This window comes from Mustela erminea, chromosome 18 (assembly GCF_009829155.1).
Source record: "Mustela erminea isolate mMusErm1 chromosome 18, mMusErm1.Pri, whole genome shotgun sequence".
Lineage (NCBI taxonomy): Eukaryota > Metazoa > Chordata > Mammalia > Carnivora > Mustelidae > Mustela > Mustela erminea.
Window position 1 is genome coordinate 7,629,734 of NC_045631.1, and position 27,686 is coordinate 7,657,419.

Below are 27,686 nucleotides of genomic sequence, written 5' to 3' on the forward strand. Positions count from 1 at the left end.
ATTCTTTTAAAAACTCACACACATGGATATTATCTAGAATTTTCAAACATGATAATAAGTTATAGTACTAATTTATCTACCTGTTAAAGATCACTTGACAAAATCCCAACTCCAAAATGTGGTTTGTCTTATTAATTAGTATTATACCTAGAAAGCCCACCTTTTATAAGAAAGTTCGGGTCGGGTGCCTGGGTGGCTCAGTGGGTTAAGCCGCTGCCTTCGGCTCAGGTCATGATCTCAGGTTCCTGGGATCGAGTCCCGCATCGGGCTCTCTGCCTAGCAGGGAGCCTGCTTCCCTCTCTCTCTCTCTCTGCCTGCCTCTCCATCTACTTGTGATTTCTCTCTGTCAAATAAATAAATAAATAAATAAAATAAAATCTTTAAAAAAAAAAAAAAGAAAGAAAGTTCGGGTCATTTAGTCTATTCTTAATATGGAATGAAAGTCGCTGGCATCTGTGTAGACTAAGCTAAATAGAGTAATGGTTAGGTAATTTGGCATTGCAGACTGTTTTCTTATAAAGACATTTATTATCTGGCATTGTGTTGTATCATTACAGATTTAATTATAAGGGTCTGTTTACCTTTATTTGCTATAGATTTTGTGGGAGTGATCATGGTTGTTGTTACTTAACGTTTTATCCTGGCACATAGAATTGAGAATTTCTCTGCCTCCCTTAAGAGAAGCAATATATGATCTGGAAGATTTTGTGTTGTTCTTTTTTTTTTTTTTTTTTTTTTTTAATATAAGATTGCATTAAATTGAGAACTGTGGGCCATTTGACATTTCTAAAGTGACATCTCTCATTAGAAATGCCCTCAATTAAGTTTTAAAATGTTTTATCTGTAAAACATGACTTGCGATATTGTTTAAAATTCAGTCCCGAGTCAGCTTTTCATCCTTTGTTATTTTACCATCGTCGCTGCTAGGGTGGGGCCCAGCCAGGCCTTGCTGTGTCTCCACTTAACCAGGAGTAAGAAAGGGAGGACGGGCATCTCTTAGCAAACCTGCCCTCCCACTAGTGAATTTAAAAAGAAACTCCAAAGAAATGTGATCAGTTAAAGCTAAAACCTTGTTCAGAAGTATTTCCTTAAGACATTAACACTCTCCCTTTAAGCTGTATTTGTCAGAAAATTAGATTGCTACTTTACACAAGTAGTTGTGCAAACATAGAAGAGTGTGTGTGTGTGTGTGTGTGTGTGTGTATTCCTAATATTCTAAGAATTGCCTCTGAGACAGAAGACTGATGCCAACAGGAGCCTTACAGGCATGTAATCTCTCGTAATTCTTCATTTTTAAAAATGCTTAATTTTTTTATGTCGAAGTATAGTTGACATAGGGTGTTATTAGTTTCAAGAGTACCACCTAGTGATTCAACAGTTCTGTGTATTAAGCCATGTTCACCACGATAACTGTAGTTACCGTCTGTCACCATACACCATTGTTACATCTGTTGTAATTCTTCAAATATTGGGACTTGATGACCAAATGCCACTTTACCTAGCTGTATAATCTTACTAATAAACTCATAGTCACAAATCAGTTACTGTAATTCACAGGCATTTTGAAATGTTGCCTGCTTTCTGGGATCCAACTGATATTTGGCAGAAAAGTTAGAAATAGTTAAGTTCTCTTTATGCCATTTTTAATTCATTAAAGTAAAACTTTTGAAGAATGTTGCCCTTGAAACGCTCAAGGCAAATCTCTGAACGCTACTATACCTTTTCTTTTTTACCAACTCCTCATAAGTAGGAATTTTTAGCCACATGTCTTAGAAAAGTAAACATTTTTACCAGTTTGGTCCCGATTGGAGGAGGACTGGAAATATTTTTTACGTGGATTGACCTCTTCGCTGTTTTCAGATCATTTTGGAACGTGGTGTGTGCACATAAACACTTCTCAGAACAGAGTGACCACGCTTATGGCATATTACGGTTTTTTTGTTTGGCTTTTCAGGAAAGAAGCCACATACTTAAACTGTTGAGGGTTCTGGGCTGTTACCCAAATGTCCTGTGCATTGTGTGTGACAATTGTCTAGCCCTACCAGAGGAATTTTCAGCCACTTCATGGCTTTCAGCAGAGGGACACTAGACCCTCCTCTGCCGTGGGGATGGTCGGGCTCCGCGCTTGGACGTACATTCTGAATATATCAATCTCAGAATTAAAGCATTTCCCATAAATGAGGTTGAAGGGAAAGCAGTGGGAACATAGGAACAGGAACCATTGTAAAATCTGTCCGAAGTATGTTGCTTAGTGACCACCGTATAACACTTCCTCAAGCCCTCTGTGCAAATGTGCGGGGTATTTTATGCGCTGCCTTTATCCTTTCATGCACTCATTGTTATTTCTCATATTTATTTATCTATCATTATTTTGATGTAATAGTCATTGCTTTAATTCACCGTATGATTTTTTCTAAACTGAAATTCACAAAGAAGCACATTTTCTATTACACTTGCTTTAAACCTGACGATTTTCACTAAGTTATTTCAAATTCACTATAGGGCATCGGTAAGAGAATATTCTAGGATTGTGGGGGAAGCGGGTAGCGGAGAAATTCTGCTAAAGCTGAAATCCATTTTAAATGTTCTTCCATCACAGACTCTCAGAGGTGGAAGGAACGGGGAGGGACATGAAAAGGAGAGGTCTCAGGTCACTTTGCCAAGACAACATTTGCTAAGAAAGTCGGTGTCTCCTAGCAAACCAAATCCTTTCCCTTTTCAGGCGCACAGTCTCCAAAGTTCAAAAATAAACTGTAATCTTAGAAGAAACGTGTTAAGCTTTCAACATGTTACTGAAAATTTACAGAAAGAATGTGTTAACTGTTTTTTCGAAGGTGTATATTCTCTGATAGGCAAAATGAATGGGACGTGTATTTTTTTTTCCCATTCCTTCCCCCATGACCCCCCCGCCCCCGCACCCGCCGCCAGCCGCCTCCCTTTTGCTCCCCCTTCCCTTTCTCTCCGCTCTGCGATGATTAAACCAACAGGTGCCAGGGGTTGCCGGAGCAAGCTGGCTTAGTGCCCACATGCGTACAGTGGAGATATTGTATCAGCCCAGGTTCTGGTGTATGGCTGTGTCCTTAGGAGGGAAAGGATAACCCAGTTGAAATACATTCTGCAACTCCTCAGAGATTAAGTGTGTTTCCTTTGCTTTATAGTCCAGAATTTTACAGTTTCTTTGTTGGGGAGTTCTCAGATTGCTTAATGATTTCTCTAGCCCCTTGCCCTGGCCCGTCATGACCAGATGTACGTTAGAGCCACAACTGACCCTCTGTAGACTTGCCCGTTTTATTGCGTGTGGTATAACCTTTCCTTCTCTGAGTATCCTACCATTCTCCTGCCTCGGAGTACTAGAAAAGATGATTTTACTTATTTCTTGCCTTTTAAAAAACAGTCATGTCCTCGTTTCTTTCTACTATTTTTTTTTTTTTTTTTTTGGTAAAGAGGGGCATTTAAACTCTTTGTGGTGTTTGAGGGAGCTGTTTCCGAGGTTAGACTCCTGTCATATTATTTTATCACGTTCCTGTTGTCAGTAAGCACGCCTGTTTTGTTTTACAGTTCTGGAGGGATCCACAAGGATCTATTAATATGATAGCCTTGTGTCCACAGTAGAGCAGGAAGGAGTATATAGCACTGGCCGAAAAGAGATTTTCTCATGTCTTAAGCCCTGCTCTAAAAAGTGTGTGTGTGTGTGTGTGTGTGTGTGTGTGTGTGTGTGTTTAATTTTCCAGTCTCAGTGTCTGTTCATATCAATAGCCTGTAGTGGGTTTTACTGCATTTATCTGTTCTTCACGATTGGCCTTCAGAGTAAACTATTTTAAAAATGGTTTTTTGCAAAGATGGGATCATAGTCCTCGGCAGCTGTTAGAGAGAAATTCCTTGGAGCTTATTTGGAGGTTTTGGAGGCTGCTCAACCTCACCCCGGACACCTCCTGCTACTGATCACCCTGGCTCAGATGGAGGCCCCAGACTTCATGAATACTGGCAGGAGAGACCAGATGCTAACGTTGTGCTCAAGTCAGGTTGTGGGGCTAGGCGGAGATCACACGTGTTTAGGTACAGATGGGGGTAATCCAAGCAAAAGCTGCAAGCTGAACGTGCCAGAGAGGAAAGTGGTAGTTGATAGATCAATTTCCTGAGAGGTGGGAAGGCCCAGATCGCCCGCCTGGCCAGAGGGATTAGCCCTGGGAGGGAGAGGAGGCTGAGGGTGTCCAGTCCGTGTCCGCAGGAGTAAGAGCAGGAAACGACAGTGTCCTGTTAGATGGCATGCATCTAACAGGGAGGGGAGGGAGGAGCCGGGGATGCCTGAGAGCAGCCAAATGGGGAACCTCCTTGCGGAGAGCGCAGGCCGAGGTGGTGGGAGAGGTTGTGTAGGCCAGCCAGGGTGCAGAAGCCCCCTGTGAAACCGGGGGTCGGTGGGGAGGGCAGGCCCCCCAGCATACCACCAGCCCCCCCAGAACCCACTTGGGGAAAAGCTGACTGTGGGGCAACGCAGCAAGTCCGGGGGTGGTGGCAGCAGCGGCCTGAGGCGTGCCCTCTGTGCAGACAGGGGTGAGTGAGGAGCTGGCGGCTCCTGAGCGGGTGCACAGATGGCTCAGATGGCAGAGCAGGGAGTGCAAGGCCGGCCCACCGCTGCCCGCCTGCCTGGAAAGATCACTTTGGCTACTGTGTGAAACATTAGTACACGGGATCCCTACTGGCACCAGGAAGTGGTTAGGAGGCTGTTGTAACCTGGGGGACAAGAAGTGGGGTGCCGGAATTCAGGGAGAGGCTCTGAGCCTATGCAGGGGAGGGAGGGTGTACTTGAGAAATGCTCAGGATCAAGGGTTTGTCCTCCTGTGATTCTTTGGGGGACTGAGTGGGGAGGAGGAGTTCTCATCGGCTGAGGCTCCGTACGTGTGGGTTTTAATGCTAGATGAGTTAATTCTTGATTAACCTAAAGAGGGTCTCTCCAGATATTGTATTTGTATCATTTACGCAGAATGTTTTATCATCCTTTTTTCCCGAAGTAGGAAACACATGGTCTTTATAGACAACTGCAGAATACAGGGGGGTAAAGGGTAATAAATCACCACCTATCTTTCTACCCAGAGACAAATCTTGTAAATATTTTGATGTATGTTCCTTCCACCTTTTTCCAGAAAGCAGTGTTATGAATGGAGATCTCTCGGGCGGGGGACGGGGTGACCTACTGTACTGATTTTGAAGCTGGTCAAAATTGATGAGACTTTCTGAGTTTTGTTACTTACAGGATGTGGTACTTTGGGTCTCTCCTAAGTGCCGGGTGACCTTTTAGGCCTTTCTGTTACTCTCCTTTAAGGGTGAAGCCTTGAATACAACTTCGTAAGAGATAGATGGCCGGAGTCAAATGCTGCGGGAAGCACTCTGCCCTGTCTCCACCTGGGGGAAAAGCCACTTCTGAGCATTACCGCAGCACGTATACACGGGTTGCTGCAGAGGCCCCTTGGGGAGGAATCCATGGGAACAAGGAGGCTTGCTTACCTTGTTTACTCTAGGTGTGGTAGGACATTGGTCGGAGGACTGGCTGACCGGGGTTCTTAGCTGATTGGTAAGCCCCAAGTCATGGCCTATGCAATCCTGCTGGATAACGGGCCTCTCCCTGTGCGTTTTTTTTTTTTTTTTTTTTCCCCAGCATCCCTTTTAACTTGGTCTGAGATTGATTGAGACATTATCTTGGACCTGGGAAGCTGTGAGCCACATTGGATTGACAAACACTTGTTGACAGCTTTGACAAGACGGATGGAGAAACAAACTGCCAGGCCAGGTTCGCCTGTTTGTTTCTCTGTTGAGTCTTGAGAAGAGTGTTGCTGTCGTGATTCCGCGTAGGGGAAGGAAAAGTTGTGCCTCGTTATCAAAGTCAGTATTTTCTGAACCTGACTTCCAGACATCTCTAGAACACGTTTTTTTGTTTGTTTGTTTTGTTTTGTTTTGTTTTGCACAGGGTTTAACTAACCACAGTTAGAATAGGGAGATTCATCACGTGAGACAGGTTATATTTCTATCTACTCTTGGTATCTGTGTCATTTTCACTCGTGAAAGTCAGAAGGATCTTAAGTACGCATTATCTGTGAAGATTAATAGGTGCATTTTACATCTGAGCATCATCTCTCTGGAGTCATAATAATTACTAATGTGAAAGCGTGGTATAATAACTCATAATAGGCATCGAATAAATATTTTTCCATTGGTGGGATGGTGTCCTGTCTCTTCAGCATATGAGTATGAGGCAAAAACAGTGATCCAGTTACTGTAGTATTAAATAGAACTATTAAATTCATTCCCGAATTGATTATGAGACACAGATTAATATAAATTACTATTCCCGTATTGATTAATGCCTTTCAGACACTTAAACTGGGAATTCCTTTGCTGCCATTGGCAAGTTACTTTGTAAGTATGACGTATGAAATGAAGTGATTTGGGGTAGTTAGTTTTACAGTGAGTCATAAATAATTTCACTGCTTCCGTCTGCCTGACATCTTCCTACTTTCTTCTGGTAACACAATTTTTCTTTCCTATAGAGAAGATAACATTTGCTGCTTGAGGGAGGTAGAGCATCATGGTGTCTCTCCATCAACACCTCTCCCCGCTCGTAGGATAGTCTCCTCTGCACCTAGCCATGAGGATGGTTCTGGACTTGACTTGTAGAGCTGTCAGGAAATCAGCTTTCTGCCTGGGTTGCCAGGAGCATGGGAGTCCAAGGCTGCCGGTGCCATTTTGGCTGCTTCGTGGAAAGGGCCTGTGAGCAGGAATGTTTGCCAGGTACATTCAAGAAATGGAAAGAGCCGGAATCATGGTGGCACATTTGACACCGAATCTAGTCATTCCTAAAAGCAGGTACTGCCCTGTTATAAGAGAGAAAGTTCCATTTCCCTTTGTGCCACTTTGAGGTGACTGTCTACCTTTAGCAGCTCCAGGGGCCTGAGGGAGTAAAACAGAATACAGGCTCTCTGGAGGGGAAGAAGCCAGAGGGAGCATATGACAATTGGAGGGAAGATGGTGAGGTAGGGCAGCCGAGTACAAAGGAAGAAGTTTAAAATGAAAAGAGGTCCAAGGGGTGCGTGGGTGGCTCAACGGGTTATGCCTCTGCCTTCGGCTCAGGTCATGATCTCAGGGTCCTGGGATCGAGCCCCACATCGGGCTCTCTGCTCAACAGGGAGCCTGCTTCCCTTCCTCTCTGCCTGCCTCTCTGGCTACTAGTGATCTCTCTCTCTGTCAAATAAATAAATGAAATCTTTAAAAAAAAAAAAAAAGAAAGAAAAGAAAAGAAAGAAAGAGAAAAAAGAAAAGAGTGCCAAAAGACTACTAGAGTTTTACGAGGAAGGAGACTGAAAACCTTGTTTTGAAAATGAGCATAAATAGAAAGTAAGTTGTTTGCTAAGGGAAAAAGCAAAGTATTACTCCCTTCTGCATAATACATTGTTCTACGTTTGAAATATTTTCCAGTCTTCGTGTATTAGGCCATTGGAGGCAAGAGGTTCAGTCCCATACAGGGTTGACGGGAAACTGCGAAGGGCCAAGACGTAACCTGACCCCAGGAGTCCCTGTTGGGCCTCTTCTCCACTTCCCTTTATCCTAGTCCGTGGCCACAAACAACTGAAAGGAAGGGAGGACATATTTTCCCTGGCTCTGGTTTGTAAAATCCGAGGAAAGATTCTTAGCGGCCCAGTTCGAATCAGATACCCGCTCAGTAAGCCAACTGCTGCGTCCAGGTGTGGATGCTGGGTTATAGGGCCATTTGAGACCCAGTGATCCGAGCCTTCCAAAGGCAGGTGAGACATTAGCCTGGCCCCGGAGAGAAGCAGTGTGGCCTGAGCAGCTGTCCAGACTGTGTTCACGACAGTGTATATCACTTCTGTCAGTATTCCAAGTAGTCAGGGCATATGGAAAAGGGGAGCAGCAGAATGGTATATCGGAAGGGTTGGCAATACTGAATTTGTATTTGGTTTTAACGTAAGTTGCAAGAGTTTCACTTCACTGTTCAGAAGTCGTTGGAGCCAACGGAAATGATAAGAACGTTATGAAAAAGCACAGGAACGAAATATGAGTAAATTAAGCCCGCTGTATATTCTACAGCCTCTAAATTTCTCATCTAACTATCCTATGTGTTATGTTTTGGAAATATGCTTTAAATATCTAAATGAAAGCACTAAACCTAACTGAAAGGCATTGTAGAAAATGCATGAAAAATGGAATAAAGTGGCGTAATGAGTCCCTTGGGGCTGGGAAGGATTGTTGAGTGCTCATTGAAGGGAACCACCGGTCTTGGTTCACATGGTCCCCACAGTCTTTCTACCCAGCAGTTGCCATCCTGCTAAATGCAAGCCCTCGTGGAAGTCAGACGCTCCTGCCGTGTTCTGGCACGGAGGCTCGCACTGGATTGCACGTTTGTGCTGGTTCTAGACCTCAGTTCCCATTTGTGGATGGCAGACCTACCAGAAACGTCGACAAGCGAGTATCCTTTCTTCATCCAGATGAAATCACTCCTGCTGTTCCTGAACTAAGACTTGAGAACTGCCAAAATAGTTATTTATGTAAGAGTTTCTGTGTTCCATTAGATAACACCTTACCAGCGTTTAAATAACATGGTTTGTAATTGGAGTCCTCATTACTCCTGTGAAATTAAATTAATAGGTTATGAAGGAAAGATTATCTCAAATACCTATAGAATGTGTTTGAATGTCGGGGTTAGGGAGGGAATTTAAACAGACAGAACATTCTAATTACATGTAACTTGAACGAGTTCAATAAAGAATATAGACTTTCAGGGGCAAAGAATTCTTTAACACTTATAAATCATTGGAAAATGAAAGTAATACAATCTACAGACGTATGTATTCTTTTGCCCTGATGGTTCATTGAATAAACTTCTTGTGCATATTTGCATAGCTCTCTTTAACATTAAGAGTTATAAATGCAGTTATAAAATAAAAGAGTTATAAATGCAGACGCCTGGGTGGCTCAGTCAGTTGGAGTCTGCTTTCAGCTCAGGTCATGATCCATCCCAGTGTCATGGGATCAAGTCCCACATTCAGGTCCTTGCTCAGCAGGGAGCCTGCTTCTCCCTCTGTCTGCAGCTCCCCCTGCTTGTGCTTGCTTCTTTCTGTGTCTTTGACAAATAAATAAATGAATAAAAATCTTTTTTAAAAAAAGGAATTATAAATGCATGTGTCTCAGGAAGCCTGTCACTCAGAACTCCAGATAAGATGAACATATTAAAAAGTCAAACTCTTTTAAATAGTGACCCTGTTGACATTAACAGAGAAGAAGCCCGTATTGAGATTTGATCAGAGCACAGGGGGAAGGGAGGGAAAACGGAATGGGAAGAAATCAGAGAGGGAGACGAACCATGAGAGACTCTGGACTCTGGGAAACAAACTGAGGGTTACAGAAGGAGGTGGGGTGGGGAGACAGGACAACCAGATGATGGGTACTAAGAAGGGCACGTGTCGTGATGAGCACTGGGTGTCTTATGCAAGTAATGAATCGTTGAGCGCTACATCAAAAACCAGCTATGGCTAACTAAACGTGATAAAACTAAACATGATTTTTAAAAATTTTTAATAAAAAATAAATTTAAAAATTAAAATGCAAATATGATGATAAGAGAATTAAAATTTAAAAAAAAAAAAGAGGGGCGCCTGGGTGGCTCAGTAGGTTAAAGCCTCTGCCTTCAGCTCAGGTCATGATCCCAGGGTCCTGGGATCCAGCCCCGCATGGGGCTCTCTGCTTAGTGGGGAGCCTGCTTTCCGCCCCCCACCCCCGCCTGCCTCTCTGCCTCCTTGTGATCTCTGTCTGTCAAATAAATTAATTAAAAAAAAAAAATGTCAGAACCACTGTGAGTGATGTAAGGGTTGTATTATGGGGGATCAAGCTGATGCGGTCCTGGGAGAGAAGCTGTCTGGTGCTAGGCTGAGATAAGCAGGACTTTCCCTCAGGAAAGTAGGGGTAGGGAGCCACCTGAGATCTGCAAGGCTGAGCCGAAACTCATCTGAACAAACCGGAGCACGTGTCCGTCTCTAGCTGCTTCCAAGCCCACCTCCGAAGAGCGGGTGCATTTCTCCATGCAGCAGCGCACAGCCTTGGCCCGGTCTGAATGAGAGGTGGACGAGCTCAGGGATTGGCTGCAGCCCAGGGAGCTGGCAGGAGCTGCAGCCACGGTGCTCCTCCAGGCCACCAGGGTGACCAGCAGACCCTCCGCTGTGGAGTTGAGCACAGCTTCGACTTCAGCTCCACCTCCCAAGCCCCGGGCCAGCTCTGTGGCTCCCCTAAACGTCCAGCTCTGCAGGCACGGGAGTGTGGGCCAGGTTGGCTTCTGGTTTAGCTGCGTTGGCACAGCACAGACCCAACAGGCATCACGGTTCGTCCCTTGTCAGCTCAGCTAGCGCTCAGACACACCTCGGTCAAAATTGGCTTGCAAAGAAGGCAATCGCAAAATTGAGTTTATGCCAATGAAATGATCCCTCTTAAAACCCAACATCCACTAATCCAAAATTCACCAGCCCCTGTCTGAGTCTTTGGGTGTTGTTCCTTCCTCTTCAAGCTGGGTCATAGTCCGCTTTGATGTTGAACAGCCTAAATTCTGAGACCCAAGATGAAATACTGTTTAGCATACATTCAGTACTGGGAAATGGGAGAGGGGAATAAAAAGTTTAGTTTATATACATAACGATCATATGAAAATAAAAGTATTTGGCTTCCTTGTTTCTGCCCCTAGTCACCGGGCCACAACTGGTATTTGTAACTACCTTTTTCTGCAAGCCATTCCATATTCCCTTTGTCCTTGGCGAACCCCTCGGACGGTTGTAGTTCCTTGCCACCGGAGATGACCCAGAACTGAGTTTTGAAGGGTCTGGAAGTGGAGCTCTTAGACGTTGCTAGTAGGAATATAAATGGCAGGTCCCCTTTGTGAAACTGTGTGCACTTGAAAAGGCCCTTGGGCTAGAGGGTGAAGCAGGATGTTGATTTCTCTCCCATCTCCATGGCCACAGCCTTGTTAGGCCGTCACCCTCCGTCACCTGGGCCGTTTCAGCCAAAACCGTCCTCCAAGAGGCGGTCCTAGTGACCTAGATGCCCAAAATGCATCTCCTACGTGTTAGCATGGCGTGTGAAGGTCTCCACGATCTGGCTCTTCCCCTGCCTCTGGCGCGTCCTCTGCGTCCGTCCCGCGACACTGATGGCAATAGTTAAACGAGTCATTATTACGTACCTGGTCCGTGCCAAGCACGACGCTGTGTATCAGTACCTTATAATCCTCACATTAACCTTGCAAGTTGCGTGTTACTACCCCTCATTTCACTGGCTATCAGACAGTGTCCCCTAGCCACTCATCGTTGGCAAAGCTGAAACGCCACCATCATCTCTCCCTGCAGAGCCTGGGAGGACCTTTATCCTCTGGGCTATCCTGAACTCTTTCTAGCTACTCGAGCATATCATGAACTTTCTGCTGCCGCCCACCCTGTGCCTTTCTGTATGTTTCCTCTTGCGTCTAGACTGCTCTTGGCTTCCCTCCAGTGCCCTTAAGGCATCGGACTCCTGCTGAGTTTTGAAGTCTGTTTAAGAGGGCTGGAAGGATGTGTGCCCTGCCCTGCCTGCCTCCCAGGCTGGTTCAGTGCCCGTGTTAGCACAGCTCTCTCTTCCACTGTCCTCTGCACGTTATCATAATCATCTGTATCCTGGTCTTTCCGTTAGGTTCTAGGTTGGCAGACCTTTCTCGGTAATTGGCCAGAGAGTTAATATTTTAGGTCTTGTGGGCTATGCTCGCTCTGTTGCAGCTACCCAACCCAGCCTCTGGGGCGTGAGGGCAGCCATAAGCAGGACAGACAGCGAGTGTGGGTGAGTTCCCACACAGCTCTGCTAATGGACACTGAAATCTGACTCTCCTATCATTTGCACATGTCACAGGATATTCTTCTGCTTTGTATATATTTTTTTCAGTCATTTAAAAAACAAAATTATCGTCTCGTGAGCCATACCAAAGCAGGAGCAGGCAGCTGGATGTGGCTTATGAGCTTGCCGACCCCTGTGTTATAGTATGAATTTCCGGAAAGCAGAGCCAGAACCTCATTGTTAGGGTCACCATATCTGTGTATTGCCAGATTGGGCTGCTTTGAGAGCGAGAAGCGTTGCTGTTAGTGGTGCTGGGATCACAGGTGTAAAGGGGGAGCTGCCCTGGGCAGAGAGGGGTGGTGACGCCAGTCACAGTGTCGCCTTGTTGGCTGTGTATAGTTCCATGTGGGTCCTCATTACCTCAGCCCTGGTTCTTGACTTTCGTGTCCCATTTCCAGTGGTTGATTCACAGGCTTGGGGATGTGTGCAAGGTTCTGAAATCGTCTAGAGCATGAAAACTTTACTCCTACAACAATTAGCTTCCTCTGAAGGAAGCAGCTGTATACTTAACTGGTTTTCAGAGTGGATCGAACTGAAACCATGCATATTCTGGACAATTAAAGCTTATAATTTTTTTTTAAGATTTTATTTATTTGAGGGACGCCAGGGTAGCGCAGTCATTTGGGCATCTACTTTCGGCTCAGGTCATGATCCTGGGGTCCTGGGCTCAAGCCCTGCGTCAGCTCCCTGCTCAGCAGGGAATCTGCTTCTCTCTCTCACTCTCCTTGCTTGTGCTCTCCCTGTCTCTCTCAAATGAAATTTTTAAAAATTTTATTTATTTGCGACAGAGAGCAAGCATGAGTGGGACGAGAGGCAGAGGGAGAAGCAGGCTTCCTGCTGAGCAGGGAGCCCAACGGGGGGCTGGGTCTCAGGACCCTGGGATCATGACTTGAGCTAAAGGCAGATGCTTAACTGGCTGAGCAACCCAGGTGCCCCCCTTTGGCATAAAAAGTTTAAATATGTCTCTCCCTGAGAATTTTCCTCCAAGTACCAAGAATATAAGTCTGTATGATCAAAATTAAAATGACATTTACTGTGGACAAAAGTATAGAACTGAAGCAGAAGAGGAGAATTGTTTCACATTATAGTTAATGTCTTCTCTCTTTTGTTCAATCTTTTTGCAGTTTTTCGAGGTGCCGTTTGATTCAAACATGAATAGGACAAAGAACAGACCTCTGGTTCGTGGACAGATCAGGTAAAATCATGAATAGAAGTCTCATGCGTCTTCTAGAACATTCCTTTGCTCGTTCATCCTGAATTACGTCCCAGTCTTTTGCTTTGAGTTGTGAGCTGAAAATAACACCCCTCCCCAAGGGGCGCGTTGATTTGGGTGCATGGTACTTTTCAAATCTCCCCAAAATGTACTACAGAGCCCTCAAAATGGATCTAAGATTTGCCGTTCTGTTGTGGGAGTAACTCATGCAATGAATGTCTTTATGAAATTCCATTTTGAAATGCAGACTTGTTTCACTTGTAGTGGCTGAGGATGAAAACACTCCATTAACACAAATGATTTCAGACAAATCCATATAGGGTCTCAGAAGAAAGATCTGTCTGAAGCCTTACCTTTTCAGACAAACTGATAATGCTGTTATCTGCCGAGGAAAGCACTACCCCCATTACTCTCCTTTCTACCAAATTCAATTAAGTAGAACTAAAAGGCATATAAATATTTTAATATCACTAATGGTTAATAATTAAACATTTTACTTCCTGGAGACCTTGAAACTGGCATTTAAAAAAAATTTTTTTTTCAAATCCAGTGGATATCATAAGCCAAGAAGAATAAAAAGAAACAAATGGTTTTACTGACAATTCTAAATCAGCGAATCTTCTCCTGTTTCCACAGGCAGTGCCCTCATGGAGCTTTAAATATATCAGGGTAACTTGTGGATCAAGTAGTCAACACATACTCAGTAAAACCATAAAGGAAACAAATGTAGGTATAGTCAGAAGTCTATGTAAAGATGATTTTTAATATTAGCTGTTGGGAGCCTTTCAGTTCTTCAGTGAATTTAAAGTACCATTATGTCACAAAGAGCAAAGAAAACACATAAGAACAGAAGTCTCATAGCCACTGATAACTCAATTTCCTTTTTTGAGATATAAGTAAAGCCATCTGCTGCGTTTGCATTTAAAGTGTCCGAAGTGCTTTTATCTGGGTTGTTCTAGAAGAGCAAATGCAAGCTCTGGGACCCATCTCAAAAGCTAGAAGCTGCCTGTGCCACTGGTCAGATCACAGGGACCTGCTTACGTCCTCCTGCAGGGAAATCAAGCTTTCCCCGAAAACCAGGGGAATGTGGGACAAGCCCAGCAAGTGGCCTTCAGGCGTCTAATGACGATCAGATAAAGGCGTGCCACTGTCCACATCTCTTACTCTGCCCAGTGTGGTCGTTTCCTGCACCCACAAAAGCCACGTCGACCCATGCATCCAGGGAGGGGCGCACATGGCCTTGAGGATTGGCATTGGCAACACCCATCCTTCACAGGAGAGAGGCTGCCACACAATTATTAGTCTTGTTAAACCGGTACCGTCATCTTTTGTTTGCAAGATGACCAGGCAGAATCTCATCTACGATAATAAACATTAATTGCTACCTAAAGAAGCCTCTAAAAGGGCAAGTGATAGGACCGAAAAAAGGACTCCGACTTAGGTATTTTATGAAACAGGTCCAAGGAGCCGTTCTCAGTCTGGGGAGAGGAAATCTTGCCCTGAGAATCATAGTTTTAAAACTGGGGACTTTATATCTCGCCACGTAGGGTTTATTATAACCTGATAAATGACTAACTACTACGCAGATCTAGTGGGTGGCTGTTGGGGGGTATAGAAAGTCCCCCAGACCACCCGTTAGCATCCATTTCTCAGCTTTACTGGTTCTGACATTCACAATGGCCCTTAGGCATTTAAGTGTAAAGCCCAGCCAGTTTATTTTGAAATTCTCTGTTTGGTATTCCCTGCCCCATTTGACTCTGGCTTACTGAATCTATCCCACTTCACAGACTTTGCAGTTGGGCGTGTGAAGTGTCGGTTCCCGACATCATTAACGGGTCTGGGAAGGAAGTCCTGGGACGTCTTTGCTGATGACAGCTGTTTCTGTCTTAGTACCTAGCTTGGCTTCTCTCCATTCTGAAGAAATGCTACAAGCATATACAGGAAAAAATATATGTTGTGTTAATTTTCTTTTAAGTAATTGCATTTTTTTTTAAGATTTTATTTATTTATTTGACAGACAGAGATCACAAATAGGCAGAGAGGCAGGCAGAGAGAGAGGGGGAAGCAGGTTCACCATCAAGCAGACAGCCCGATGCGGGGCTCAATCCCAGGACCCTGAGATATGACCTGAGCCGAAGGCAGAAGCTTTAACCCACTGAGTCACCCAGGTGCCCCAATAGCAGTTTATTTTGAAAATTTTTACTTGCATAAATAAAATTATATTCTAAGGAGTTAAAGAAATAGACGTAAAGAAAGAAACGTATGCCTGGACTAGTTGTTCTGGTTTGGGGTTTTTTTTTTTTTTTTTTTTGAGAACCTGGAAAATCAGTACAGTTGTGCACACGTGTCGCTGCTGTTCTCTGAACTTTTCTTCGTTTCTTCCAGAAAAGCATGGCAGGGTAGGTGGGCGCTGAATGCTTTATGGCGCTGACCCAGAAGATAGTGCATTTTTGCTTGTTTAATTTAGTCTTTATTCCAGGCTTAAAGGTATCGTAAGACTGTGTTTTAGCAAAGCAGAGAAATGTGTAAAGAAAGTCAGGGTTACAGAAAATAGAATACGGGATAAGTGGTAAGAGAAGGAAAGCGTCTCCAGTTCACATAGTTGATAAGGTTGAACTGTGGATTTCATTCTGCGTTCCCGGTGATATCACAGCTGTACCATAAAGGTAAGCGCTGCGTGCCTTATTGATACTTAATTCCCCCAGCACCATAAGATAGATGCTGTTGAATACTCCCAGTACACAGGGGATCCAAGTAATACAAAGAAGTAGCAGAATAATACAAAGAAATTTGGCCTACTCCATTGGACTCCCTACCCCAAGTCCCTAACAGCTACACATAACTGTCTCTGAAAGTCTCTTCGTCCTTGAGAGGAAAACACCACTCTAGGGAGACCCAACGTCTGCCTCTCTGTTCTTAAAAAATACAACAGGACACTTGGTGATGATCTTAGAAGAGTGTCCTGTGTGACGTCCATGGAGGAGGCAAATCCTTTTCTGAGTCATCTCTCCATGCAAGCCCGGGGGGAGATCCTGAAGATCATCTCCGGCTGAGAACCACTTAGAGTGAATGACCTTGAAGCAGGTTGTGTGGAAGAAGCTCGTGGCCAGACATGTTCGCCTAAGGGGCATCTCTGACGGTTCACCTTGATCCAGGGATGAAAGATTTATTTATTTTTTTATGTGAGGGAGAGAGAGTAAGAGAGCAGGGGGAGAAGGAAAGGGAGCAAGAAGATCCCAGGCAGACGCTCTGCTGAGCGTGGAGTCTGATGGGGGGCTCGATCCCAGGACCCTGAGACCATGACCTGAGTGAAACCAAGAGTCGGACGCACAGCCGACGGAGCCACTCAGGTGCCCCTGCTCCAGGGGTTCAATGGAGCCCATGAAAGAGAGAGGAGAGAGGATGCCGGTCTCAGCCCTGTGTCGGGCAGTGTGGGGAGCGTCCTCTGCCGCGGGACACGATTGTACAGTGGGCTAGAGGTGCAGTGGCCATTCATCCCGGTTTGCCCAGGACTGTGCTGGTTCCCAGTAGGATTGCTGATGGCATCCCACTCTCACTTTTAGTAACGTCCAGGCTGAACAACAACTCGGTGTCACCTGGTAGAACAGGATTCCCTTATTTTTTAAGTATACTTCCTATAAATTCCAATTGCTTTTTTTTTTTTTTTTTGACTAGAGGAGGAAAAAAAAACACTTAACTGGAATGTATGTTCTAAATCAGTTTATAGGTACCCACCATACCACATACCCCTCCAAATAGCTTTTTTTTCTTTTTTCTTTTATTTATTTATTAAGATTTTATTTATTTATTTGACAGACAGAGATCACAAGTAGGCAGAGAGGCAGGCAAAGAGAGAGGAAGAAGCAGGCTCCTTGATGAGCAGAGAGCCTGATGCAGGGCTCGATCCCAGGACCCTGGGATCATGACCTAAGCGGAAGGCAGAGGCCTAACCCACTGAGCTACTCAGGCGACCCACGGCCTGGACATTTCTGACAAAAATGTCACAGTTCTGAATGACTTGTCAGGAGGGAGTTGGGCTTAGAGCTCCCTTTTGATTCTCAGAGAACAGAGCGCAGACTTCACATCACACATCCGGAACTTTCACGAAAGGGCGGGTCAACTCACCCAAGGAGTCAAATCCACAAGGCACGTAATGAAGGTTAATGTCAAGAGAAGTTAATCTTCCTATTGGAAAGTCAGATCCAGTGTGATCCAAGTCTTAACTTGGTGATTGGAGAACATTAACCAGCAATTTTTTAAAAATCTATATAATAGAAGGCATTTCAAACTTTAGATGTTCTTCAGATGGTCAGAGTCTAGTGAAAAATGGTACCTAACAGACTCAAAGCTTAGGCAAGCCACTGATCAACCTTTCCCCACCACCTCCCCCTCCCCTAGGACTGCCGTTCCAACCTTGCAGCATCGCCATGCAGGTGGTAATAAGATCCATAAAATCATGCAAATACATGTGCGTTGTTGGGAAGAAGGTTTAAAACTCAAGAGAAAAAAGGAGTCATTTGTAGAAATTTCACCTCTTTCCAAAATTTGCTTTAAAATATAAATATTCCCCAAAGAATAAATAAATAAAATAAAATAGAAATATTCCAATACTTATCAGGCAATAACATAAAGAAGAAATTTAGATTAGTTTCTAGGGTTGGGGAGAAAGAAGCAAAACACTTGGAAAGGGAGAGAACTCAGAAAGTGGCAGGTGTACTTGGTTCCGCAGCTGTGCCAGTGTTGGTACGCCCACCCAGCAGTGGCATTTCTGAATCCTTCCTTCTTGCTTACCACCGTCAGGACACGTTTGTAAGAGAAGGTCGTCCCAGGAGAGGAGTGTGGGGGTTGCCAGGGCTACTAAGAGGTGGATAACGGGCTCTCCATTCTCTTAGGACGGCATCAAGGAGGTAGCGGGCCGATCGTGTCAAGGACATGAAATGTTGCCGTGCGTTCAGTTTACTCCGTAAATGTATTTCTGAATGCACCTGCCAGCCAAGCCTCGTGCCATACCCGGGGGTGCCCTGGTCAGCGCGGCAGGAGGAACATGCCGGGGGATGGGACAGCACAAAGAGGAGAACCCGACCCAGACCGCGGAGGCTGGGGTGGACTCAGCGGAGGGGTGAGGTCTTGAAGCTGAGACCCAGAGGATGGGCACAAGCTGACCCAACCTGTTCTTTTCCAAGTTCTTTCCGTTCCTTCCTCCTCTGGCCGCACCTTCTTTGGTGGTCGCTAGCCTCCTCCTGATCTCATTCTTGGCAGACAATGCACTCGGCACTGTCTATACCTCTGGCCCAGACTGCTGCTCTTCTGGGTGGAGACCCTTTGAACATCTCTTTTGGGGCTTCCAGAGGCGTCTCAGCTTCCGGAAGTGTGTATCTCAGGACGTCACTGCCTCTCCCATGCTGGCTCACATTCCAGAGTCAGGCGCCTGTAGGTCACTCTAGACTTTCCCTCCCGCCCCCTTCATCCGACCGTGGGCGAGACTGTGTTTTTCCAGTGCCCAGCAGCACCCTGGCGTCTGCCCTCTCGCCCCACCAGGCTGGGCAAAACATCCCGGGTCGCCCCGTGCTGGGCAGAACATCCCGGGTCGCCCCGCGCCTTAGAACCGCGCCCCAGCTGGTCTCCAGCCGCTCTTTCTGGCTGTCTTCGGCACCTTCCCCTTCAACGATCCCACCCGTTTCTGCCTTAAAACCTTTGGGTGTGGGCACCTGGGTGACTCTGTGGGTTAAAGCCTCTGCCTTCGGCTCAGGTCATGATCCCGAGGTCCTGGGATCGAGTCCCACATCGGGCTCTCTGCTCAGTGGGGAGCCTGCTTCCCTTCCTCTCTCTGCCTGCCTCTCTGCCTACTTGTGATCTCTGTCAAATAAATAAATAAAATCTTTAAAAAAAAAAAAAAAAACACCTTTGGGAGTCTGCTAAATAGATCTACAAGAAAATACTTGTTTTCAGTGCTTTACTGCGTTGTAGAAGGCCTTTTGGGGTCTGAGCCTTCCCGGCCCTCGCAGCCTCACCCCCTTGCGATGTTCACCTCTACTCACTCACCCCTTTGTGTTCGGTTGTGCCCTAACGGGACCGCTGCTGGTGTCACCTGTGTCACCAGGTGTGCGGACCTTGCGCTTCCGGCCCCGGCGGGCGTGGCTCCAGGAGCTCCCTCCGCGGGAAGGCGCGGCCCCGCCCAGGCTGCAGCAATGGGGGTTAGTCGCTTCCTCGCGGAGTCCCGGCTGCTCTGCGGTCGTGCCTCCGCTGCAGCACGTAGTAGCACGTGGCTCGCGGTTTCCTCTGCCTCCTGCTCTGCTACGTTACGTGTGTTCTTCTGGGACAAGGGCCGGGGCCTCCGCCTGTGCGTCTCCAGCGCCCGCGAGCACTGACGCGAAGCCACTTGCCGGGCGCCTGCCCTGTGCCCGGCACTATTGTTAGTGCCACGATCCGGGAGGGAACAAAGCAGGCAAGACTCCCTCGCATCACAGAGCCTGCATTCCGGCCATCACGCCGGGCACATTGCTGACGCTTACTGAGGGGTGGGGGCACCGATGGTTGGACGGATGGATGGACACGTAGAGAAGTAGAAGGTGACCTCCCAAGTGCGGGAAATACAAGAAGCGAAGACTCTGAGTTAGAAATACCTGGCACAGGGCATCAGGGGAATGAGGAGGCCCCAGCAGCCGGTGAGCTGCAGGGAGCGTGAGCAACGGTGGGGTGGGCTGTAGGCGGTGACCAATGAACCAAGTTCGGATGGGACAGGCGTAGAGTGCAGTGGAGGTCATATGAGGCGAGATGAGCGTGAGGAGTAAAGGTGCCAGGAAGGGAGTGCAGAGTATGTGTTTAAGGACAAAAATAAATGACTTGGCCAGACTCCGGGGGAAGGATTTGAAGGAGCGTAGTGAGGAAGCAAAGCCCAGAAGGAGACAGAAAACGAGAAAATGTGCCTGCCACACCGGATTGCGAGGGCTGTCCTGTAGGGATGGGACCGTGCTGTGTGTTGTGCTGGGGTTCCTGAGCGCAAGACAAGGAAAAGAAACAACAGGCCCATGTCTTGGGAAGGAAGAAATGAACTCTTCCTTCCAGACAGTGTGAGGGTCAACATGGAAAATGCAAATGAGTCTACAAAAAAGCTACGAGAACTACTAGTAAGTGAATATCGCAGGGGGATGAGACGCCAGGTCAGGACACAGAATCTGGCTGCAGAAAGCTGGGCAAAGAGCTCTTCCATGAAACGCAAAAAGCACAAATCATAGATGAAGTGTTCGGTGAATTAGACTTCACCAAAATAAAAATTTCTCCTTTCCAGAAACACTTCTGAAAATGACCAGACCAGCCGCAGAATAGGAGAAAATACTGCAAATCATGGAGCTCATTATGTCCAGAATACGTACAGAATCACTAAAACCCACTCATAAGAAAGCAACCCAGTTAAAACATAGACAAAACATTCACTCTCCTAGAGAGGGCATACAGGATCCCTGGGTGGCTCAGTCGGTTAAGCGTCTGCCTTTAGCTCAGGTCAGGATCCCAGGGTCCTGGAATCCATTCCCTTGTTGGACTCCCTGCTCAGTGGGGCGTCTGCTTCTCCCTCACTCTCTCTTTGTGCTCTCTCTCAAGTAAAATCTTTTTAAAGATTTTATTTATTTATTTGACAGAGAAAGATCACAAGTAGGCAGAGAGGCAGGCAGAGAGAGAGAAGCAGGCTCCCCACTGAGCAAAGAGCCTGATGCTGGGCTCCATCCCAGGACCCTGAGATCATGGTCTGAGCCGAAGGCAGCAGCTTAACCCACTGAGCCACCCAGGCACCCCTCAAGTAAAATCTTTTTAAAAGTAAAAAATAAAAAATAAATAAATAAAGACATACAGATATCAGATAAACACAAAAGGTTTTTTTTTTTTAAAGATTTTATTTATTTATTTGACAGAGAGAGATCACAAGCAGGCAGAGAGGCAGGCAGAGAGAGAGGAAGGGAAGCAGGCTCCCTGCTGAGCAGAGAGCCCGATGCGGGACTCGATCCTAGCACCCTGAGATCATGACCCGAGCCGAAGGCAGCGGCTTAACCCACTGAGCCACCCAGGCGCCCGCACGCAAAAGGTTTCAACATCACTGGTCATTAGGGGAAATGCAAATGAGTCAATTAAGCCTCTGCCTTCAGCTCAGGTCATGATCCCAGAGTGCTGGGATTAGGTCCAATGTCAGGCTCCCTGCTCAGCGGGGAGTCTGCTTCTCTGCCTCTCCCCTGACTGGTGCTTTCTCTCTCTCTCTAGTAAGTAAAATCTTAAAAAAAAAAAAAAAAAAAAAAAAAGGAAAGAAAGAAAAGAACCTCAATGAGACACCACTACACACCAATGCAAACAGTTAACGTTTTTAAAACAGTAATACCAAGTGCTAGCAAGGATGTGGAAAGATCGGCATCCTGGGTTTCTGGCATGAATACAAAGGGGTACAATTACTTTTTGTAAAACAGTTTGGCAGATTCCTATAAAGCGAAACAAGATTTGCCATATAACCCCACTCCTACATGTCTCTGGAAGTACTTGTGCATAGACACATGTCCCAAGACTTGTACGTGAATATTTGTAACAGTTTGATTCATGATCACTGAAAGCATCCTAACTGTCCCCCAGCTGGTGAGCGTGTGTAGGTACAAGGACGTGGACGTTGTCAGTGAAAGACAGCAGAGGCTACATACTGTACGGTTCCATGTTTATGACATTTTGGAAAGCCAAAACTTGAGGGACAGAAATCAGATCAACGGTGACCAGGAATTGGGGGAGGAAAAAAGGGGATTGGGTACAGAAGAGCATGAAGGAACTTTGTGAGGGGACAGAAATATCCTATATCCTGATCATGGAGATGCTTACACAATTGTACATCTTTTTCAGAAGTCAGAACTAACCACACGCCTGAAACATGTGAATTTTACTGTGTGCAGAACAGCTGGATTTTCGGGGCACTTGGTTTTTCCCTGGGGCCTGTATTGATGTAGACTGCAGAGCATAAGAAGTTGGGGTCACCCTGCCTGGTGAAGCAGGTGGGGAATCTAGATTTTGAGTCCAGGCGTGGTAGTAAACTGCTGTATCCTCTTCTGGAAAATGGGGAGACCACCCTTACCTCATAGTGTTGGGTGAGAACGCGACCCTTCTTCTAAAGCAGACGGCGAATGACTGTGTGGTCATCTCTGTGGTGGTTACGACTTTCTGACAGCCGTGTGCTGAGCACATCTGGGTGTTAGGCTCTGGCTACGTGCTGGGATATGACTGACATGACCCGTTTCCTGCCCTTGTTACTGTCTGGTGGGGAAAGTAAACCATGAACAAATAAATTTTGTTTATTTATTTTTATTATTTTTTTTTAATTTTTTTGTGGGGGGGAGGGAACAAGTAAATTTTAAAAGGTCATTCTCAGTGGCCATCAGTTGTGCCACAAAAATAAACGGTAATGCAGAGCAATTGGTGGAGACCCTTTGAGAAAGGGAAGTAGAAAGACAGTGTTCCTGAGGGAGTGGCGGATGCGTTGAGACCCGAGGGGTAAGGAGGCAGAGAGAGCGGCAGGTGCGAAGCCCAGGCAGTCAGGGTGGGCCAGACGCGGAGGAGCGGAGTGCTAGGGGATGTGGTCGGAAGTGCAGCATACTGAGAAGTATGGCTTGAACCTGTGGGCCGTGGGACACCAGGAATGCGTCCTAACAATGGGATCGCTGTGATCGCCTTTATGTGTTTAAAAGAACTTCAGAATGTCCCAGAGCATCTCAGGAGTGAGCGGAGGCCTGGTCCGGGCCCAGGGGAGTGGATGACAGCGTGGGCCGGGGCGGTCGTGGCGGAGGTCACGTTCGCTGTCGCTCCGTTCAGCTCGCGGCTGGCCACCGTTGCCATCAAATTCACTTGAATCGTGTCTGTCTCTCAAAGCCTTTCCATCTTAGTGCCTCCATAAAATGCCAAGTCTGTATATCGAAGGTATCGCTCATTGTTAATAAAAGGAAGACTGTCTTCCTTATCATCTGTTGGGAAAATACGGTTTTTCCTAGTGGATGGAAAAATGACTCTTCTTTTTTTCCCTCAATATTAAGGTGACGTGTTTAAGTCCACCTCAGCCCTTGCAGGCCCACAAGAAGTGCTTGCTCATTCTGACTGTTCTAGAGAATGCTGTGGCTTCCATAATAATTGCAGGTGATTCACAGAAACATCTTCCTGCAGCTTCTGTTTACCAAGTGCAATTCCTGTGGAAACATTTGACCCCATGGCTCTCCGTGCTTTTTACTTCCGCCCTGGGGCCTTTGTGGCAGAATTACTTATCAGAGTCTTTAATGGCTTGGGGGCCACTTGACGAATCTGAGCACACTATAGCTCACATCCCTTAGGAAGCATCCCAGATGCTCGTGGCTAAACGCAGAGTCCTGGTGCCTTTGGCTAGCTTGAGAGATCCGGCATCTCCGTTTGCATCCAAGGATGCATGGAGACCATGGCTCCAGAGGGTCCCAGTGGCGCCTCACCCCAGAGTTTTTCCCCCATCAACTTGGAGCCAACGGCCTCTGTTCCCCTGGGGCTGAGTGTCAGCACAGACTCGTCACAGCCTGAGCAATCCACAGCTCCGGTATCTGGGGACATGTGTTGGTAAGGAACTTGTCGTAGGAAAAACCAGGAAGCATGACGCCTCTGAGCCTCCTGTCTCCCTTCCTTCCACCCCCTTCCTTGTCATGGGTGTCCTGCACCTGGAGCTCCTTCCACTCCCCGGAGCTGCCTGGCTACCTGCAACATTGGTCCTCATTGGGGAAAACGGATCTGGTAGTCTGAGGGTGGCCGAGGTGCGGGGTCAAAGGAGGAGCGGAGGTTAGAAGGAGATGTCCACCTTCGTCCTTACTAAGATGCACGCCAGTCCTGCGTAGGAGGAATAAGTATTGTTGCATAGCAGATAATAGCTGCCGGAAGCTGACACCTGGTCTTGGCAGTTGCTGGGGGCCCCTGAGGCCCCTGGGACCCTGTTTCTACCTGTGGTCCCCAAGCTCGAAGACCTAGCTTGCCTGAGAACATGTGTTGGGCTCAGCCCCTCCCCGGCGTCTCAGGCCTCTTCCAAACCCACCACCCCATTGAGGCCCTTCCTTCTGACTTCATATTTGGTGCATCTGTCTTGGAGAAAAGTCTGCTGCATCAGCTGCTGTCTCTAGTCTTTCTCTTCCTCGCTCCCTGTCCGCCTCCGCTTTGCTCTGTACTTGCAACTTCATTTTCCTCTCGGCACCTTGCCTCTTCCGATCCCACTTTCACCTGAACAGATTCAGCATCAAAATGGCAGCCTCAGCCTTAGCCTCCGGGCCTGGCGGAATCCTCTGCCCCGTCGCAGAGCCTTGTGAGAGGAAACAGGATTGTCCCAGCTTGGGCCAGATGAGTCATCCCAAGTCCAGTCCCCTGGACGCAAAGGAAGGGATGCAGGGGGCCCTAAGTGTGCGGCTCAGGGTGGGAGCGGGGACACACATGGAGGACCTCAGGCTCCTTCTCCCGCTGAACTTGAGCTTGCTGTTGGCCAGATGTGAGTCTCAGGCACTCATTCTGCTTTGTCACTTTATAGCTGTGATGCACCCCCCCACCCAGTGTACGCACTTCATGTCAGATTCTTTCCGTGTTTCGCCTCACCTGCAGAGGTACGTGTCCTTCTCGCCGTCCTCCGTGTGCTTGGCAGCTGTGGGAGTGTTCCCCGGTTCTGTCAAAGCCAGAGTTTTCTGTTTGAGGTTCTTTTTTAGGGTCTGTTCAGGTTCCGCTTCTGCTTTATGTCTCTGTTTTCGGAGAAGACAGAGGGTTGCAGGCACCTTTAATCTGCCATGTTTACCCATTTTGAGGTCCCTCAGACTTAAATTTCTAATGTATCCTAAACACGTATTTTTTTGTTAAGTAATAACCTTTTTCCTGGTCTGTCCTAACTAAAACGAATCGTTCTTAAGAATGCCAAGGTCTAGCATTTCTTCTGTGTGTTTCAGAATTAAATAATTCCTTTGTCCTATTCATTAAGAATTTATTGATTACCAATAATGCTACCAGCACTGGCAGTTCTGTTTTTATAATGCTCAAAGGGCTTATAATCTGGGTGAAGAAATTAACCAGATGCATACAGCGCTTTGTAGGCAGCCGTCCAATACGCACTGAGTGAAATGAAGGAATCAGGCAAACAAGAAGGTCTCTGGGAGGTCAGGAGAAAGGAGGGCCAGGTAGGGACAGCCTGGGCCACGAAAGAGCTCCCTGAACGTGGGCCTGGGCCAGGCCTCCTTCCTTGTTATTTTGAAACACATGTGTATTTTGATGACCTCTCCTGGAATTAGCCATTTTCCAGCATGGTGATTCCGACAGGGAAATAATGCATGTCCACATTCATCTTTCCAGCAGAATGGATCGGGCGAGGGTGATCCGTAACTGGGCAGCTGTAGGTGTGGGCTGCCGGCGGGAGAGAGAGAGGGCGAAGAGCAGACGGAAAGGTTATTGAGACAGGACAAATGAAAACACTTGGGTTCGGGCTCGGCCAGTACCTGCTGTTTAAATCAATGACGACCGTGGAGTTTTCGAAGTGAAATGAATGGATTGTTTAGTTGGCATTATTAACTTAAAGAGCGGGGTTTAGCTTAAGCATTACAGGGATTTACAGGAGACATTTTTCAAATTCACTGAAGGTTTTACCAGTAAGCACTTAAGCAAATGTAAACATTTTGCGGGCTGCAGGGGAGCCGTGACTGTCATTCATAACCCAGGCCCGCTGGTCCCGCAGACGAGTACCCAGACCCGGCAAACGCTCCGTAGAAGTTTCTGAGGATTGTTATGATTAGTCTCTGGGTGCGCATACCCTGGAAATGTAGTAAGAACGTAAACATTTTGTAAGTATAGAAGTGTCTTTTTTTTTTTAGTGTTAGCCAGTCGTTTGAAGTGGCAGGAGGAACATATTTGGTCTCAACTTAAGAACAATGGTGCTAAGGTAGAGACTCGTGTCCTAAAAATCATTCCCCATGACGAACCACACAGGCTGGAAACAAAGGTTTTATACACCTCAGTGTGCTTCGCCATGGCAGTGGGCAGACGAGAGGAGCCCTGGTGTGTCCTGGAAGTGAATTTTCCTTTCTCCCGTTGTCAGAGGAAGAAGAAAGCATTTACAGTTATTTTGAAGCGTCGCGAGTTGTGAACATTTTCTCGTCGGCCATCCCTGGGGTGGGGGGGGGGTCTTTAGTTCCCATGTCTCATCTTATAACCAAAAAGCACTCAGATGTTCTCATAAATAAAAATATGAAGTGTTAACAGTCACATCTTCGTAGCCCAGTTAATCCCTTGTGCCCACCTGAGGAGCCAACACCTCATATGAATTGCCTGGAGTCAGTGTGTCTGACCTCCTCTCACTTTCCCTCTCTCTTAAATGAGACGAGGTGGAAAGATCTGGCACGATGGAACGCCATTCCCATTGACCGGTGGTTCGCAGGGGGTGGTCTGAAGGTGGGGTTTGTTCCCTCTTGGGCGTGGCCTGTGAAGGTCTGTCTCAGCCAGCATTTGGGACACACTGGCCTTGGATACGGGGAGCAGAAAGATGAACGGTCCAGAGTGCAGGCACCAGAGCAGGTCGGATGTGGTGGGATGGGCGGGAAAGGCAGCAGCTCTGTCCGGGGAAGGACTGAGACAGCTATGAGAGCCAAGGCCGTGCAGACCACCCGAGGGCCGGGGCGAGGGGCAGGAAGGAGAGCAGGCTGCGGGGAAGCGTGCTTGGAGGACTTGTCTGGATGCCAAGGCTGAGTCTCAGAAGCTGGGGAAGAAGTGGCCACATGAGACTGAAGAAAGTGCGGAGGAATCAGCTCTAGGGCCGTGGAGCCATCTGAACTCTATAGCGCGCGGAGACCTTTAACCTGGGCCTCTGAGGGCTAAACGGCAGCCAACAGGCCAGATCCTGAAGAGACATTTTTTTGTTTGGCCTATTGTGCATTTGTGCTGTGGCCAACACTGAAAAATAGAAAAGCCCAGGTTTCCGGGCTTTTTTGCGCATTCCCACGTGGTATCTGCCAGTCAGACCTGAGAACCAATTCCCACTGTTCATCACCACTCGTGTTTCTCCAGGGAGGCCCCATTTGCTCCTTTACTTTGCCAGCCTGATCCCTGTGACACATCCTGGCATCTGCAGCCACTACCCTCACCACAGGCTCTGGTCCTGGACCACAGACTTCAGTTCAGGACCATAGGCTCTGGTTCTGGACCATAGGCTCTGGTCCCAGACCATAGGCTTGGGCCTGGACCATAGGATCCAGTCCTGGACCACAGGCTCTGGGCCTGGACCACAGGCTCCAGTCCTGAACCACAGGCTCTGGTCCTGGACCACAGACTCCAATCCTGGACCACAGACTTCAGTTCAGGACCATAGGCTCTGGTTCCGGACCATAGGCTCTGGTCCCGGACCATAGGCTCTGGGCCTGGACCATAGGATCCGGTCCTGGACCACAGGCTCTGGGCCTGAACCACAGGCTCCAGTCCTGAACCACAGGCTCTGGGCCTGGACCATAGGATCCAGTCCTGGACCACAGGCTCCAGGCCTGGACCACAGGATTCGGGCCTGGACCACAGGCTCTAGTCC

The 27,686-nt window shown here is 47.1% G+C and overlaps 1 protein-coding gene across 1 annotated transcript in view; it reads left to right on the forward strand.

The window, feature by feature from the left end:
* LOC116577378 (protoheme IX farnesyltransferase, mitochondrial) overlaps positions 1-27,686 on the forward strand; it is a 131,937-nt gene that overhangs the window by 78,381 nt on the left and 25,870 nt on the right. Inside the window, exon 5 of the mRNA XM_032320458.1 lies at positions 13,035-13,105. Coding sequence (XP_032176349.1) covers positions 13,035-13,105 — 71 coding nt within the window. The remainder of the gene's footprint in view (positions 1-13,034; positions 13,106-27,686) is intronic.